Source organism: Lygodium microphyllum, chromosome 19 (genome assembly GCF_053477565.2).
Source record: "Lygodium microphyllum isolate KBCC chromosome 19, Lygodium_microphyllum_v1.1.10, whole genome shotgun sequence".
In the NCBI taxonomy this organism is placed as follows: Eukaryota; Viridiplantae; Streptophyta; class Polypodiopsida; order Schizaeales; family Lygodiaceae; genus Lygodium; species Lygodium microphyllum.
Genome location: NC_141153.1, coordinates 128,929,537 through 128,946,616, shown reverse-complemented (window position 1 = coordinate 128,946,616; position 17,080 = coordinate 128,929,537). Strand labels below are relative to the sequence as shown.

The window sequence follows — 17,080 nt, the reverse complement described above, 5'->3', positions numbered from 1 at the left end:
GTATGATAGACAATCTCATGATGCTCTGGCAATTAGTACTCTTTTGTCCCCAATGCAAAATGCAAAGCGAGAGTATACCTGCTATGGACATATGAGTTCTGGTACTTTGATATCCTTTAGCGATGTCACACGGTAGATACATTGCTTCTAGTGGAGACCCCAACTCCCCATGCATATGAGGGATGTATTTTAGGCAAAATACACAAGTTGGCTTTCAAGAAGGATGATGTAGTGCATGCTGTCAAAAAATATAGCTTATTCACTCTAATGTTTATAGTCCTATGAGGACACGTACACTTAGGGGTGATTTTTATTTTGTCACCATTATTGATGACTACCCTCAATATACATGGATGTTTGGGCTGAATACAAAATCTGATGTGTTTATGCATTTTAAACATCTTGTTACAAAGCTTGAGACAGAAACTAGCTTTTGTAGATACTTTGCACAAATAGAGAGGCGGAGTACATGTCTCATGCTTTTGAGACATATTTGCTTAAAAATGGCATTGCACATCAAGCCACAGTAAGAATGGCACTTTAGCAAAATGGTGTTACTGAAAGGAAAAATCAAACACTTATGGAGATGACTCATTGTATGCTAAAAAGAAAAGGGCTACCACATAAATTTTGGCTAGAAGGCCTTTAGTGTGTGAATCATGTATTAAATCATGCATCCACCAAAGTACTAAAGATGATCGCACCATTTGAAGCTTGCTATGACAAGAAACCCAAAGTTGACTACTTTCGGATTTTTGGATGCATAGCCTATGCACATGTTCCGAAAGAGCTTCGTGGAGGAAAGCTTGATGACAAGGTTGTAAAATGTATATTTATTGGCTATAGTTCAGAGAGCAAGGGCTATCGCTTATATAATCCACGCACAAAGAAAATTTTTGTCAATTGGGATGTCATATTTGCTGAAAATGCTACATTTTCACATGATCAGTTTGAGATGCCAATCACCCATGATATTGGTGATGTCTTTGAGGGTCTTTTGCCACTTTATTTGAAGTTCGTGCTTGCTGTAAATAGCTAGATAGACATAATACAATAAGTTGTTGCTCCACAAACTACAGATGATTTGCCTCATGTAATGGAAGATGCATTCCAACATGAAAGAGCTGCTATAAATGTTGCCAAAACAGTCCCTAGATGGTTGTTATACACTCTCCAGGAGAGTAGAATGTATGCTCCCTTAGCTCAGCACACTAGCACGGCTACTAGGCATGCAACACATGATGCAAGGGGGGACCCATTTGGCTAATTTTATGGAAGTAGATGATTGTGATGAGCATGTGTTTATGAGCTCACTGCTAGATGATGATTAGCCTACTTCCTTGGACAAGGCTTAGCAAGATGTACATTGGATTCAAGCCATGCAAAAAGAGTTAGTCTCTTATTGCCACTAACTCTACATGGAATGTTGGATTAGACCAGAAGCATGACCAAAAAGCGTCCAAACATCTAATGCTTTGCGAAGATTGTCCTTGTCCGCACACAAAATCATAAAGGTGTCATCAGCCAAAGATTGACTAATGAAGTGTTGTCCCAAAGGAAGAGACAATCCAGCCAACTGAGAAGAAGCTGCCATATAAGATAACATCGAAAGAACCGGATCAGTCACAAGGGCAAAGAAGAGAGGACTCAAAGGACAACCCTGTCGCACAGAGCGTGCAAGGACAAATGGCTCGGTAACACCACCATTTAGCATAACTCGCGAAGAAGCCGCAGCACTAATGCTGTAGATCAAGCGGGACATCCGAGTACCAAAGCCCATAGTAGACATAAGTTCTGCAATGAAAGACCAGTCTAAATAATCAAAAGCCTTTTCCAGATCCAATTGAATCAATACCACTTCCTGATTAGAGTGCCTTGCATAGTCAATAGCCATTTGCACATTTAAGATATTATGCAGAATGTTTCGGCCCTTAATGAAACCATATTGAAGAGGCTGCACAATGGCCGGAAGATGCTTGTGGAGCCAATTCGCCATCACTTTGGAAAAGATTTTATACATCGAACCCATCAAAGAAATTGGTCTCCAATGTTTCAACATTAACGGCAAAGGAACTTTTGAAAGCAGTTTAATAAGATCTTCTTTCCATGAGGAAGGCATGAACCCCGTTTCCCAAACCTGCTGAAACATAGTCGTCAATGGTTTCACCAGTTGAGTAGCAAAAACCTCAAAGAATTCATTGGTGAGACCATCCCAACCGGGACTTTTATCCTTGGGTAGGTGTAACAAAACATCCATAACCTCCGCCTCACAAATATCTGTCTCCAAAGTAGTTTGCATATCAAGTGGAACCTGATTGCGGACCAGATCATAGAAAACTGAGCGTGCATGAGTAGCTTGGTCAGAAGGTGAAGGAAAAGAACCAAGAAGGTCTAGAAATAATTCCTGCACATATTCACAATAGTCTGAGGATCAATGACCATTCGACCTGCTAGATCCTGGAGTCTAGTCATATTTTCTCGAGCAGGAGATGCAAGTAGAGCTCGAAAGAACTTATGAGTCTGACAAGCACTATCTTGCAAATTCTCAATCAAATTTTGCAATTTGGCCTACTGATAGGATTTCAACTGAAACTCTTTAATAAGATCAACCAAACGTATCACCAGTGGTAGCAGAAATACATCATCTGGAGTGTCCACCAGCAGAGAACGAACCAAAGCCAATAAGTCCTCCGCTGCTTGTCGACGCCCTCGACAAAGAGGCATGATGGATCCCATACTGCCGAACAACCCGCTGCACATTAGAGAGCAATCGTTCAAAAGAACCATTGCCCTCAAAGGGGAAGCCCAATAAAAATTTATCAATCAATTACTGCATATAGCCTTGAAAGATTGAATGCTTCAAATAAGACGAGTTGAGACGCAGAGGGAGTCTATCCAAAAATTGCTTAAACGGTGCAATGGGTTGTGCAAGCATCTCAAGCTGTAGAGGGAAATGGTCCGACAAGGCATATTGCTGCAACACTTTCATTTCCAGCATCTCAAGAAGAAAATCATCATCCCCGCATGATGTACATGCGGTCCAACCGCGACCATGTAGTTGCATACTGCACAGAATGGAAAGTAAACCCTGTAGAAGAAGAGTGTAGCCAAGACTAGAGATCTTGCTCAAGTACAGCAAGAGCAAACGCATTCCACACACGACTTTCCGGAGCGTCCATCACCGAATGCTTTGATGCGGACTGTGAAGAATCAACACACATATTAAAATCCCCCATCAAAAAACCCCGTCTGCCAAGTAACAAGGAAGTCTGCAAAGTTTTCCAAAGATCCCGGCGGGATAAAGGGTCATTCGGAGCATAGAGTCCCAACAACCATAAGATCTCTCCTTCAAATAAAACTTCAATCACCACAAAACGGCCATGTACATCATTTTTAATAAGAACAGGCTGATATTTCTCATGTACAATCATAAGCACACCAGAATAATGCATGGCATGTGTCCCTGTATAAAACAAGCGAAACCCATGGCAATCCACAACTTTTCTTGCTTCACCATGACTCTTGTGCTCGACAACACACAAGACATCCCACTGATTCTCATGCAATACAGTCCACATGGCATGTTGCTTATGGCAAGAACAAATGCCTCGCACATTCCACGTGGCTATCTTCATGTATATTCAAAAAAGAAAATCAGGAACGAGGCACAGCTTGCCTCGATTTAACCTTTTCTGCTAGAATGTCAAGGACTCCCTCATCCAAAAAATCAGCTAACACGGCAAAAGAGTTCTGACGGCCAGCTTTAGAGGTAGACGGTATATCCACTGTCTTGGGAATGGAACGGAGGTAACAACGATCCCATGGGGTAATCACATTACCTCTAGTATCAAAACCCAACTTAGCAGGTGGGCCCTTTGGACCGTCCGTATATACTTTCCTAGTAGACTGATTATGGGGAGCAGAAGAAACCGTAGTATGAGCATTGTGCTCTGAAGACAACATTTCTTTCCTGCGCATATAAGTGCGCATGGAATCTTGTGAAGCATTAGGCCCAGTATCCGCCAGGCCAGCATCAAACCTTTTACCTTTTTTGGCACGTACATCTACCCAGTCATTGCCACAGGAATCCAAACCTGAAACATATTGTTTATCTTTATCCAAAACTTTAGGTGGCTGGGTTGCATCTTGCAACGGAGCATCAAGCACCATATCTTCCCTGGGCAGCACAACATGCTCAGCATCTGAAGTCGGTTGCTTCTCTAGGCATTCGGCCATAAAATGCCCCAATTTTCCACACGAAAAGCAATGCCTTGCAAAGTTGCCCCATTTCAAACAAAAGTGCAAAGGATGCATGCCAGAGCAATTAAGACGTAACCAAGTAGGCCTTTTCCTAGCAGTGTCCCATAACATACACAAACGGTTACGATTCATGGCCCTTAGGCTTGGGGGGACCAGAACAGTGCCCACAACGGCCATTGCATCCTTTAACAGTGGCCGATAAACAACCGGACAATTTTCCACTTCAACCCACACCGGGCATTCACGTTGAAGCAGGCGCTGAAAATCTGCCATTGGGCGCCATGGCACAACATGGACCAAACGGCAATCAAAGAACAATGGCAGTTTAGATAGGAGATCAACACGATGCTTCTCAAATTTCAACAGCACCTCATAGAAGCCTCGCGGCCCAACAAAAATCTCCTCAACACACTCCCCTTGTAGTAGATTGTGCAGCCACTGGCGAATATGGGAAAGCACTGGGATCCTGCCAGTGAAGAAGAGTATAACAACACGGTCATAAAACACCGAAAATGAGTGCAAGACATTTTTCGGGTCCATAGTGGCTTCCAGAACATCTTCACTTCCCGAGTCAGAAAAAGCTTCATGATTATGTTTGACATAATCGCCAAGCAGAGTGTTGGCAAACTCCAACAAATGCTCCCAGTCAACATCCTGAGAATCCACAGAATCAGAGGCAACCTAAGCATAGGAACGTTCCTGATGATCCATTGTCTCTTCCGAAGTATGCTTGGTGCGTTTGCCTGCAAGCTGGAAGTCAAGACCAAGAGGCATCTCCTCTGTGCAAGGAACCATATCCTCTGGTTCCTCTGTATCAAAATCCGGACCAAGGGCTGCCACCGTTTGGTCGATAAAAGCCATATCCAGACCAGCCATGTTGTATCACCACTTATGCAGGTCAGATGCAGAGCCAAGAGCTCACGGGAGGCAGAAACGACGCAGGCCTCTCTCTCTCTCTCTCTCTCTCTCTCTCTCTCTCTCTCTCTCTCTCTCTCTCTCTCTCTCTCTCTCTCTCTCTCTCTCTCTCTCTCTCTCTCTCTCTCTCTCTCTCTATCTATCTATCTATCTATATATATATATATATATATATAATGCCATTCCCTAACTTTGGGCATTCCCCCTCTTTCGGGGGGGTCCCGTTCCCGTTCCCGGTGCCTGATAACTATGCAAGACAACCAATGAAGAAGGCTCCTCCATCTGATGGATGTGAAGGAACATGGACTAGAGAAGAGGTAGAGGAAGACTCAAATGACTTAGCGTCATTATTCTCTCCCAAACAAAGGTGAGGGTATTTCTTCCAACACTTCTCCTCAAGATGGGTGCCCTTTCCACAATGTGGGCATTTACACTTCCCCTTTGAATCTTTGTCATAGCCGAAAGAAGGCTCTTAAGTGTTTAAGATACTTCTACTTTTTGTCCATGACCTTCTTGCTATCCTTTTTGTTGCTTGCTCCTGAACCTACAATAAAAGCTTTAGTCAAGCTGGATCTACTAGCTCCTGTCTCCGTGAGTTGCCCTTCGTGCTCCAAAACAAGAGGAGCTAACTACTACCATAGAATAGTCTCCTGAGTCCTACAGGTAAGCAAACTAATATAGAAGACGTCTTACTTGGGAGATGGTAGATGAGTAATCAGAATCATCACCATGTACTCTGATGAAATCGTCTTGCCAAGAGATGCAAGCTCATCTTGCATATCCTCCATTTTGTTAATGCGGTCCTACATAGTATAACAAAAAGAATCCGGAGTTTCTTATATATGGTGATGCAATGAGCACATGTCTTCTTATGGTAAAGAGAAAAAGGATTGGGCTCTAGAGTTAAGCCAATCCCGAAGGGAACTTGATCCATTGTAGAACTAATGTGGGGATCTTCTATTGAATGGGGGATTGGGGTAGTATAACAAAGTTCCATAAGTCGAAGGTGTCAAGTATACACTCCACTTTGCATAACCAAAAGGGAGTAGTTTGCACCATCCAATCGATATATATACACACACACTTGAATAGAAGGTGCCATAATGGCTATGCGAGGACCTGAAGTATGGGAGAAAAGCATGAGGGGGAAAAGAGAACTCTGATCTATTCACTCTTGTTAGCCTGCCTATGTCATGTCAATCTATCATCTCCTGGTTGTGAGCTCCTATCAGAGTTTGATGGAAACAAAGAAGCTCTAGCAATTTAGGTGCAATATTCTTCCTTCATCTTCTACTTCCTCTCTTTTTGCTTCTCTGTGTTCATGTTTCTCTTTCGTTGTGCACTCTCACCTAGTATCATCACCTAAATGAGGACAAAGTCTAGAGATTTCTTGCAGGAAAAGCAAGTTTTCATTATGAAGGAGTAGCCTAAATTCATCAAACACATATTTCCAGCCTACGTTTACAGCCGATATAGGTGGCCCACTACCCGTTTGACCTTCCTAGCAGCCAAGCAACTTCTCAAACATACTGGGTGACCTAGGGTTCATGAAGTGAAATTTCTTCAATGCATGTTGCAATCTGAGGAAGGAGGGGATTGCAGGTTGAAATAAAGAAGCTTTGAAAGAATAGGAAGCCTCACCTCGGAAGTACTTCACACTTTGCCTCCTAAAGGCACATGTACTTAAACCTAACAACATTTGGAGAGGGGTCTCTAAGTAACCAAACACAAAATGGTGTGTGGGGCAGATAGTAGAATGTACATATGGAGACAGTTTCAAATGCTTTTGCTGCCATCACAACACATGACAATCAGCCACAGAAAGATGTCAGTGTGTCTCAACCAATATCAGGTGATTCAACCATATTCTTTGACCTAATAATGGACTTGCCAGAGTTGCATAAAGTCAGATCATTCTCCAATGCAAGTTGCAAATCTGATCAAAGTAGGAGGGGATTGCAGGTTGAAAATGAAGAGACTTTGAAAGAGGTCGAAGCCTTACCCCGAAAGTACTCCATTAAGAGTTCACCTCCTAAAGGCATGTGTAGTTAAATCTAACAACATTTGGAGAGGTAATATCCAAGCATCATGCAGTACCTATTTTCTATATTTTGCAGCAAACACAAATTTATGTTTTGTAGGCGACAAATTCCTAGTCCAGGCGACAGCTTTCTGACATAGGCAATAGCTTCTTGGTGCAAGCAACCCCCTTCTAGTGGCAAGCAACAGCCTTTCTTTGACAAATGCAGCTTTTTGGATGATTGCAAGATCAAAGATGTCTTGCCAATTCACACACTTTGAAGACTCAGAGGAGGAGCTTCTTTCCAGACACTCTTCTGAACGAAGACACAATTATTGCAATTATAATCGGTGAGAGGAGTCCCCCGTTAGCACCTGTCCCCCTTCTATTCATCTATCACAAAAGGCTCCATCCTCGGTAAAGATTGTTAGCAGTCATGTTTGTCATGCCTTGTCATCTCCTGCCTGTGAGCCTCAGTCTGAGTCAGACGAGGACTTTAGAAGCTCTGACTTGTCTATCACTTGTTTTGACGGAGGAGGTAGCTCATTCTAGAGCACTCAGTTTATTGCATGTCAGTGCATTTTCTCCTCCAGTCGGGATTTTATGTGCATTTCCCGGGGCAGTTTCTGCATTCTTCAGCCTGCCTCACCTGCCAGACATTGTCCACCCTTTCCAGGATTTTTCTGAGCATTCCTGGCATTTTTACCAGCATTAAATGCTGGTCGGATCAGCATTAAATGCTGGTCGGACATATTTATGGCCTCAAATTTCAGGTCGGCCAGTTTTTGGGTTTTTTGGCTATTTATAGCCATTTCCCACTTGGCAGTCAGTTGTATTATCATCTTCCCTCCTTCTTTGGTAGGTGCACACTCCGACTCCGTCATCTTCCTCCGTCTTCGGTGCTGCCGTCATCATCAGCCTGATCTGGTGCCCTCACTGACGCTTCGGGCTGCGTGCAGGGGCTGATCAATCCACAGTTGTGTATTCAGCATTCATTTCAGTCAGTGCAGATTTTCTTCCTTCATTTTCTGCTCTCTCTCTCTCTCCTCCTTTGTGTTCGTGTTCTTCTTCCGTTGCGCACTCTCACATGGTATCATCGCCTGACTGAGAGTACGGAGGACCTAACCTTGTGGAGAGATACCTCACCCCTCTTCTGCTGCTGTCGCCTCATATAAAACTGCCCAGGCGGCCCCTCCAGGTGGCCATTCTTCTTGCGTTTGCTGCAGACGACTACTCCCGAGGCTGCCACGTCATCAAACGATCCCTCCTGCTTGCGTTTACCATCAGGCGGCCCCTCCTTCAGCTGGGCGACGCATCATCAGGCTGCGTTTTCTTGATCTGGTGGTCGTTTCCACTCTTGGCGGCTCATCTCCTGCTGGCAACCCACTCCCAGGCTGCGTTTTGGTGCTGGCGGTTTCTGTTCTGGTGATCTTCGTCAGATACCCTTGCGTTTTGCAGCTCCAAGTGTTTGTAGGCTATCACAGCTTGCGTCTTGGTGGTTGGTGACCCTACTGTTGGTCCTACTTCGGCTTCGGCACAGTTTTCTTTGGTGTTTGGTGTTTTGCAGATTGGAAGATGTCTTCTCATCTATTTACAGGCTTTGATGACTCAGATGACGAGCTTTTGTCTCGACACTCATCTGAACGGAGACGTGATTTCTATCACGAGGACCGTCGTCCGGAGTCTATTCCTCTTTCCCGTCCCCCTTCTATTCATGTATCTCGGCGAGCCCCTTCCAGTAGGCCGACGATGCAACCTTTGGTACCCCCTGTACAGGTACCCGTACTTCCTCAGCTGCCCAAAGAGGACCGGTTGGATGACTCCAACTTTTCTCTATGGTCCTGCAAGGTGGAGTGTATCTTGGACTCCTTCGATCTTTGGGAGCTTGTTTCTGTTCCTATTCCCCGGCCTAAGGTGGATCTCGCAGATGGGACATCTATGGATCGTGCAGCCTTATGGGATCAGCTTAATTCTAGAGCCAGATCTTTCCTCTTTCTGAGTTTGCAGGATTCTGTCCTTGTTCATGTTCACAGGTTGAAGACTGCAGCAGACGTGTGGAGAAAGCTCGCGTCTCTCTATCAACAGAAGACGTTTGCCCACCAGATATCTCTCGAAAAGAAGTTGCGGATGCTCGCTATTGATGATAGTCCTTCCATGAAGGACCACATCAACAGATTACAAGATATGAGGAATATATTAGCTTGCATCCCTCAGTCGGACGATATCTTCTGAAGACATGGCTATGATTCTTTTGACTCAGTTGCCATCGCCTCGGTTTGATGTCTTCTACACCAGCCTTCTTACATCGAGGACCCGTGAGAAGCTTCTATAGGAGGAGCTATCCCCGCTTGTCTTGGAGCATGACAAGCGACTCAGAGAGGTCAGTGCTAGTGGATCCGACTCCACTAGAGCCTTTGTTGCAGGTTCGGGAGGACAGAAGAAGAAGAAGACGAAGTCAAAGGCTAAGAAGAAGGACAGTTCTTCAGGCTCTGACTCAGATTCAGAGAGAGTGAAGTGCCCACATTGTGGGAAAGGGACACATCCCAAGGAGAAATGCTGGAAAAAGTACCCTCACCTTCATCCGGGAGCGAAGGGTGGATCTCCATCGGAGCCTTCTTCTACCTCTACACCAGCTGTTACCCATGAGTCAGTGTTCCTTCATATCCATGCTTTGGAGGAGGATCCTTCTTCCGTGGCTGCAATGTCTTCTGCGCAGCCTTGGTTAGTGGACAGTGGTGCTTCGAGTCATATGACTCCCCGAGGTGATTTGTTACAGGATCTCCGTCCATCAGAGGGTTCAGTCACTGTTGGTGACATTTTATCGGTGCCTATTAGTGGTGTTGGCACATTGCCTTTGTTTACCGACCGACCTTCGAGCTCCTTTTCACAGGCCCTACATGTTCCGGATTTGGGCCTTCCCCTCCTCTCAGTTTCTGGTCTTACGAGGCTTGGCACATGAGTGATCTTCACCGAGCATGCCGTTGTTATTGAGGATTCTCTTACAGGAGCTGTCTTATCTACAGGTTGGCAGGAGCGCGGGCTTTACAGGCTCCATTCCCCTTCTTTGATGCATGGTTCTCCGAGGCAGTCTATTGCTACACCCGTTCCTGCTTATGCACCTTCTATTCCACAGATTTCTTCCCATCCCCACCTTCTCCTCCGGTGGTTCCCTCGTACCCCCCATCCCTTTCAGAGGGGGACGATCTCAGTGATGCAGCTGTGGATTCCCTAGCCCCTAGTGTTTTAGAGGGGGCTTCCCAGGATCGCGAGGAGTTCCTTCAGCAGCAGTCTACATCGACGGACTTCATCGACCTTGGCATTCCTCTTGCCACCCCAGGATCCGTTTCTCCCTTGGCCTTCAGCCACATCCAGGATCTGAGGGGGTGTTAGTAGTCATGTTTGTCATGCCTTGTCATCTCCTGCCTGTGAGCCTCAGTCTGAGTCAGACGAGGACTTTAGGAGCTCTGACTTGTCTATCACTTGTTTTGACGGAGGAGGTAGCTCATTCTAGAGCACTCAATTTATTGCATGTCAGTGCATTTTCTCCTCCAGTCGGGATTTTATGTGCATTTCCCGGGGCAGTTTCTGCATTCTTCAGCCTGCCTCACCTGCCAGACATTGTCCACCCTTTCCAGGATTTTTCTGAGCATTCCTGGCATTTTTACCAGCATTAAATGCTGGTCGGATCAGCATTAAATGCTGGTCGGACATATTTATGGCCTCAAATTTCAGGTCGGCCAGTTTTTGGGTTTTTTGGCTATTTATAGCCATTTCCCACTTGGCAGTCAGTTGTATTATCATCTTCCCTCCCTCTTTGGCAGGTGCACACTCCGACTCCGTCATCTTCCTCCGTCTTCAGTACTGCCGTCATCATCAGCCTGATCTGGTGCCCTCACTGACGCTTCGGGCTGCGTGCAGGGGCTGATCAGTCCACAGTTGTGTATTCACCATTCATTTCAGTCAGTGCAGATTTTCTTCCTTCATTTTCTGCTCTCTCTCTCCTCCTCTGTGTTCGTGTTCTTCTTCCGTTGCGCACTCTCACAAAGATGCCGTCCTTGATACCCTCGATACAAGTGCCTATCTTACCTTCATTATCCAAAGAAGACAAACTCGATGGTTCCAACTATTCGTTGTGGTCGTGTAAGGTGGATTGCATACTCGACACCTTCGATATTTGGGCCCTTATTTCTATCAATCCCCTGTCCTAAGGAGGATCCAATAGATGGGACTTCTATGGACCAAGCAGCCTTGTGGGATCAGCTCAACTTTTGAACCCAATTCTTTCTCCTTATGAGTTTACAAGGTTCTGTCCTTGTGCATTCTCACAGATCTATCAAAGCAATAACATGGTTCTAAATGTCGATATTTACGTCGCTCTTCACGACAATTTTACTGATGGAATCGTCAAGTAGAGGAAAACTGAATGGTCTCCTCGTTGGATCATCAAACCTGTCACACAGGTAATCAATAACTCTTCAAAATATGCTGCCTTTTGGTGTCAAGTTGCCTAAATGTAGGGAAAATCAGCTATACCCTATAAAGAGAAGTTATAAATGCTCTGCACACTTCGTAGAAGGCCTGAACAAGGCAAAAAATTTGTGCTCTTTGCAACAAATCTGCTCCAAACAGCAAGCTCAATGTGGTCTTCTGTTTGTAGAGCCTCGAAGTTCTCACTTTGGCAATGATACCATGTGAGAGTGCACAACAAAAGAATAGAGAGAGAAGGGGAAAGAAAGACTGCAAGGAAAGAAAAGAAACCTACACTGAAAATTGAATGAAAGCTCAATATAATGAGGATTGATCAATCCCTACATGCAAGCCAAGGCATCAATGAGGGCATCAAGATCGAACTAATGACAAATGGAAGCACCAAAAGATAGAGGGGAGTCCTTGAATGTTAGAGTGTTCTAAAACCCGAAAAGCAAAATGATAGCAACTAATAACAAGACTGCTATGTATAGAAAAAAAGCTAAAATTTGGCCAACCTGCATCAAGACATGAGATGAAAGCTTGTTGACCTACATTAAATAATGCAAGAAATGCAGTCGCCATTATAAATGTTGGTCGCCTGTGAACGTAGTCCAGATCCACTTGAAAAGAAATGCACAAGCTTGAAACTAACCAGCCAATGTGAATACACCTAAAACCAACCGAAAAAGAAATGCATTGTAATGCATGCTTTAAACAAAGCTACCTCATCTATCAAAAGACATGATAGACTAAGTATCGGAGCTCCTAATGCCCTCGTCTCTGACTCAAACTGAGGCTCACAAGCAGAAGATGACAGTGCATGACACACATGACTACTAACACATCCCTAGTATTTTGAGAGTCTAAAGAAGAACATGATTTGCCTTTGCCCTTGGAGTGAGTTTATTGCCATAATTTTCCCTTGTTTTCATGGATGGTTGCAAATGCTTGATTATCCATAGTCATGTTGGAGCAAATAACCCATGGCTGCTCCTCTTGCAATAGCAGTGCAACCAACTCATCAAATGAGTATGCATTAGCATTCCCTTTGGCAAGCAAGCAGAATGTAGTGGCAAAACTATGATATGACTGAGGTAAGCTAGCCAAAACAGTAGAAACAAGAGATGCATCTAGGATAATCTCATCAATGTTAGCAAGCTACTCTCAAAGGTCCTTCACAAGTGAGGTGTACATCTACTAAATCACAAGTGATGTATGCTCTATCTTGAGCTGCTCATGCAAATAGGCAACACTTCCCTCATCACACACTTGATACAAAGAGTCAAGTTTTTCCCAAGCATCGTTGGCCATAGTGCACAACCACATATGCATAATGACCTATCTCTTCAATGATAGTGCAATCAATACCTGTACCTGGGCATCACGGCCATCCCATGTCAGCTAACTTTATTGTATTTATGATGTTCTCAAATTTAGAAGGCCTCCTCTGTCCTTTGTTTATTACGTCAAGGGCGATTTATTTGAGGTGTCACCAATAATATTTTCTTTTCTTTGGAAAAAAAACTGCATAATGGCAAATATTATAGGTAATGGCTAAAGGCTAAGTGTTGGCTAACTGCTAGGATAAAGATGCCTAAAAACAGGAAAAATGACCCATTGGTCACAAACCCATGTCAATTTTAGCTTACTGGCTCACATTGGCTAACCTTGAGAGGAGACTACATCTACCCAAAAATGTAGCACACATAGCAACATCTTGGACTTGTTGTTGGGTGGGATTTAAATCCTTTGTCTTGGAACATAATTCCACTTTACAATGGTGTACAACAGCAATCTAGTTGAGATACAAAATTGACGATGCATCTTACAGCCAGTCATGACAGATATCAGCCCACATAACCTGAGGTTACCAACCATTAAAAGCAGAGCTCTAAGGTTGTCTTTGTATCCCCAGCATCAAACTATCTGGATTCCTGATGTTGATAGATGACTGACTATGATCAAAAGCAGGTGCTGGAAAAAGTAAAAAGATCAGTTTATTCTACTAATTACAGGATTCTAGCATTTGCAAGACGGAATCTGTGTTGTTGCCTCTACGGAAAAGACAGGAGGACTCCTTCCCATTACCAAGGAGAAGATACATATGCCATTACTATAAAGGGTTTGGACAGCTATAAGCTGCATAGTGTGAAGTCCTCTTTGTCGCAGTAGTATCTGCTACGTTACAAAAGATCCAATTTGCGTAGATGCGGATAAAGATATAAGACTGATTGCTTTAACTTGCCTTTGCCTGGCCCTATCGAGTAATCAAGCTATTGCAGCTGCGCAATAAATCACCACAGGGCCAACTGAGAAGGCTCTGGTGCAGAAGGGACCGGCACTCCGGAAGCCTATGTTGGTCTGAGGAGGAGTAGGAGGAGGAGGAGGATGTCAAGACAATAACGGAGGATATCATACCTTCATTCCTTTAGTTAATTCCTCGGGCTCTTCTGCGAGGCTGAGACCATGATCGACAGGTGGCTTATCTTTATTGGAGCCATGCTTCCTGCCGAGGGTGAAGGACCGAAACTTCTTCAGCGAGGACTTCATCGTGGAGATCCGAGTGTGCAGGACCAATGCTGCATGGAAGGGGATGCCACATTCAAAGCTGACGACTCAGGATAGAGCTTCCATATCCATGCGCTCTCTCGCTCTCTCTCTCTCTCTCTCTCAAGTTTGATCCACTCGATCGACCAGAAGACCAGTCTCCCAGATTCCGAAGTACTCTAATAGACATATCGCCCTTTTGACTGTTGACGAGTGAGCGTTCAAACTCGCCTCCCTTTTCTAAAGGTAGTTCGCCTCCCTTTTCTAAAGGTGGTATCCTTAATCAAACAATCACCCTCTCGCATCATCCCTAATGATCCCATGACATGACAAAATAACAAGTGATCCCAATTTTTAAAATAGGGTTCTTGGTTAGCTTATGGTTTCTCAAGATCTATGTGCACACAGTTGTCTGTGTATAGCTAATTATCATATCTTTGATGTGGAGTATTTTCAACATTCTTTATCGCCATGCCTTGTTCTACACATTGCTCAAAGAGACTAATGGTAGAACCCCACAAACAGTGCGATCTACAACTTGACCAAAAAGATATTGAGAAACTTGTTGTGCATTATTGTTTTAGCATCTGTGCTCAAGGCAAGAGCACCAAATACTTCCTTCATAGTCACAACCTTCGAAAGTTCTAGCTTGTAAATCCGCCATTCATATGGTGGATTGCTTGGACAAATATTATTGAACCATAAATTTTTGCACAATTTTTTTGGAAGAATATTCTAAAACTTGTGTTTACGTATGTGAGTGTCATATCATAAATAGGTGACAATGACACCATGAACTTAGGGGGTATGCATATGAATGCCTTTGGCATCACACTTCTCATGTTGTTATGACATGCGTAATAGGTTAATGGAACCTCTATTTTCAAATAGCACACTGGTACTAGTTCTCAATCTTTAAGTTAAGTGTATGCTTGTTAAATACCTCTATAAAGTAAACTCTAGGAAAGAAGGTACGTTTAAGGTTGTCTAGTCACATTGCCCCTACCTCCTAAGTCGACTTGACAAAAGAACAGAAAATGTGTTATCAATTGTCATGTTGCATTGAACTCACTCCTCCAAATCGATGAATAGCGGGACTAAAACTAGGTAACATTATCACTTTAGTAATATTGATTCCCCAAACTTGGAATTCCTTACTTTCAATTATAAACAAAGCTAATCTTAGGCAATTATTAAGATGTCTTCAAAAAGATATGTTGATGTGTGTATGGATTGGAAACTTTGATCAGAAAAGCAATTTGATTATATTCATCTTAAGTTCTTTAGTTGTTGGATTATAGATGTGTTGATATCAACAACCTTTATCTAGAAGTATGGTTTACCAAGGCATTAAGAGTCATACGTCATGTTCCATCATCCTCTTCTTGAATATTTATATTTATGTATCTTATCTTTCTATGTAGCCAACTTCTTGATCATGTTTTGTTTTCCTTATAGCACCAATGTTGACTTCTAATCATAAGCACGTGTGCTTTTAGGAAGCCAAGCAAAAGAAGAACATGGTATGGACTCCTCCCTATAGTTGAAATCTTGCCCATAGCTAGAAAAGTTGTCACAAAACATGACATTTTATAATATTGACCTAATCTAACAAAATGAAAGTATTGTAATGAAATCAATAAGCACAATGAAAGGGGGTAAATATGCATGTTTTGTGTGTGTGTGTGTTTTTCTTTTGGGGGGGAGGGGAATGCGGGGTTTGTGAGGGAGCTTGGTTTAGTGCCAAGTTCATGGACTCGATTCTTTGATCAAGTGACTCTATAGTCTCTTATCTTCTAATAATACTTAACTTTTGGGCACAAGAGCTCAAGGTGTAGTCTAACCACTTAATACATCATTGCCATATTTTTCATTCATATTCATACTACTATATTATTTTCGTTGTAGGTTCAAGAAGACCCAAACCTCCAGAGGGCTTCCCAAACCTCTCGTTTTTAATTCAAACCCATTCTCTCTCACATGTATCTCTCCCTCTCTCTTCCCTCTCCCATTTTTAATCTCTCTCTCTCTCTCTCTCTCTCTCTCTCTCTCTCTCTCTCTCCAGTTTGCTCTTTCTCCACCGCCGATGTACCACATCCTGTATCCAGGAGGGATCACCTGCTATTAGCGACTTTGACGACTGCTACTACATCCCAGGATAGTATATCTCCCTGCATCTGTTACATATACACATCGCACCACTTTATCACAGCCGACATTTGTTCCCCCTTTGTAGCCATTATCTGGAGTACCAGAGCTACATACGCACATACACATACACGGCACTTATCACACTCACAGCACCGTATTTTCAGTTTCCAGTTTTTAGCTTTTCATTCAGCACTTTTATTTTGGATAGCTGGACCTCATCAGTTGTATCATAGTTTGTCTCATAGGCCAGTTTTGGTCTTTAGAAGACGTTAATATAACTTTCTCTCTCTCTCTCTCTCTCTCTCTCTCTCTCTCTCTCTCTCTCTCTCTCTCTCACATTAAACTTTTTCACAAACGTCTATTTCTTCCCCGTTTCAAATTAAAACTCTCTTTGTTAAATTAAATTAAAAATTTTAATATAATTTTTTTCTATTTTAATGAAATATTTTAAAACTTCCTTCCTCTTTTAATTAAATATTTTTTAAAATATTTTTTAATTTAAAAATTTGACATAGTTTTTCACATACTTTGAGAGAGAGAGGGAGAGTGAGAAGAAGAAGAAGAAGAAGAAGAAGAAGAAGAGTGAAGGGGGAAGAGTAAGAGAGAAAAAATATGAAATTTAAAAGAGAGAGAGAAGAAAAAAATAAAAAAAGAGGAGAGAACGAGGAAGAAGGAAAAGACAGGAGAGAGGGGGAGAGAGAGAGAGAGAAAGAGAGA

The 17,080-nt window shown here is 43.2% G+C and overlaps 1 protein-coding gene across 1 annotated transcript in view; it reads right to left on the bottom strand.

Annotated features, from left to right (window-relative positions):
• The window catches only part of LOC148020373 (uncharacterized), an 80,118-nt gene extending 65,690 nt beyond the window's left edge, over positions 1 to 14,428 (bottom strand). Inside the window, exon 1 of the mRNA XM_087700674.1 lies at positions 14,084 to 14,428. Within this exon, the coding sequence (XP_087556800.1) occupies positions 14,084 to 14,215 (132 nt within the window). The 5' untranslated portion in view covers positions 14,216 to 14,428. The remainder of the gene's footprint in view (positions 1 to 14,083) is intronic.
• Between the last annotated feature and the right edge of the window lie 2,652 nt (positions 14,429 to 17,080).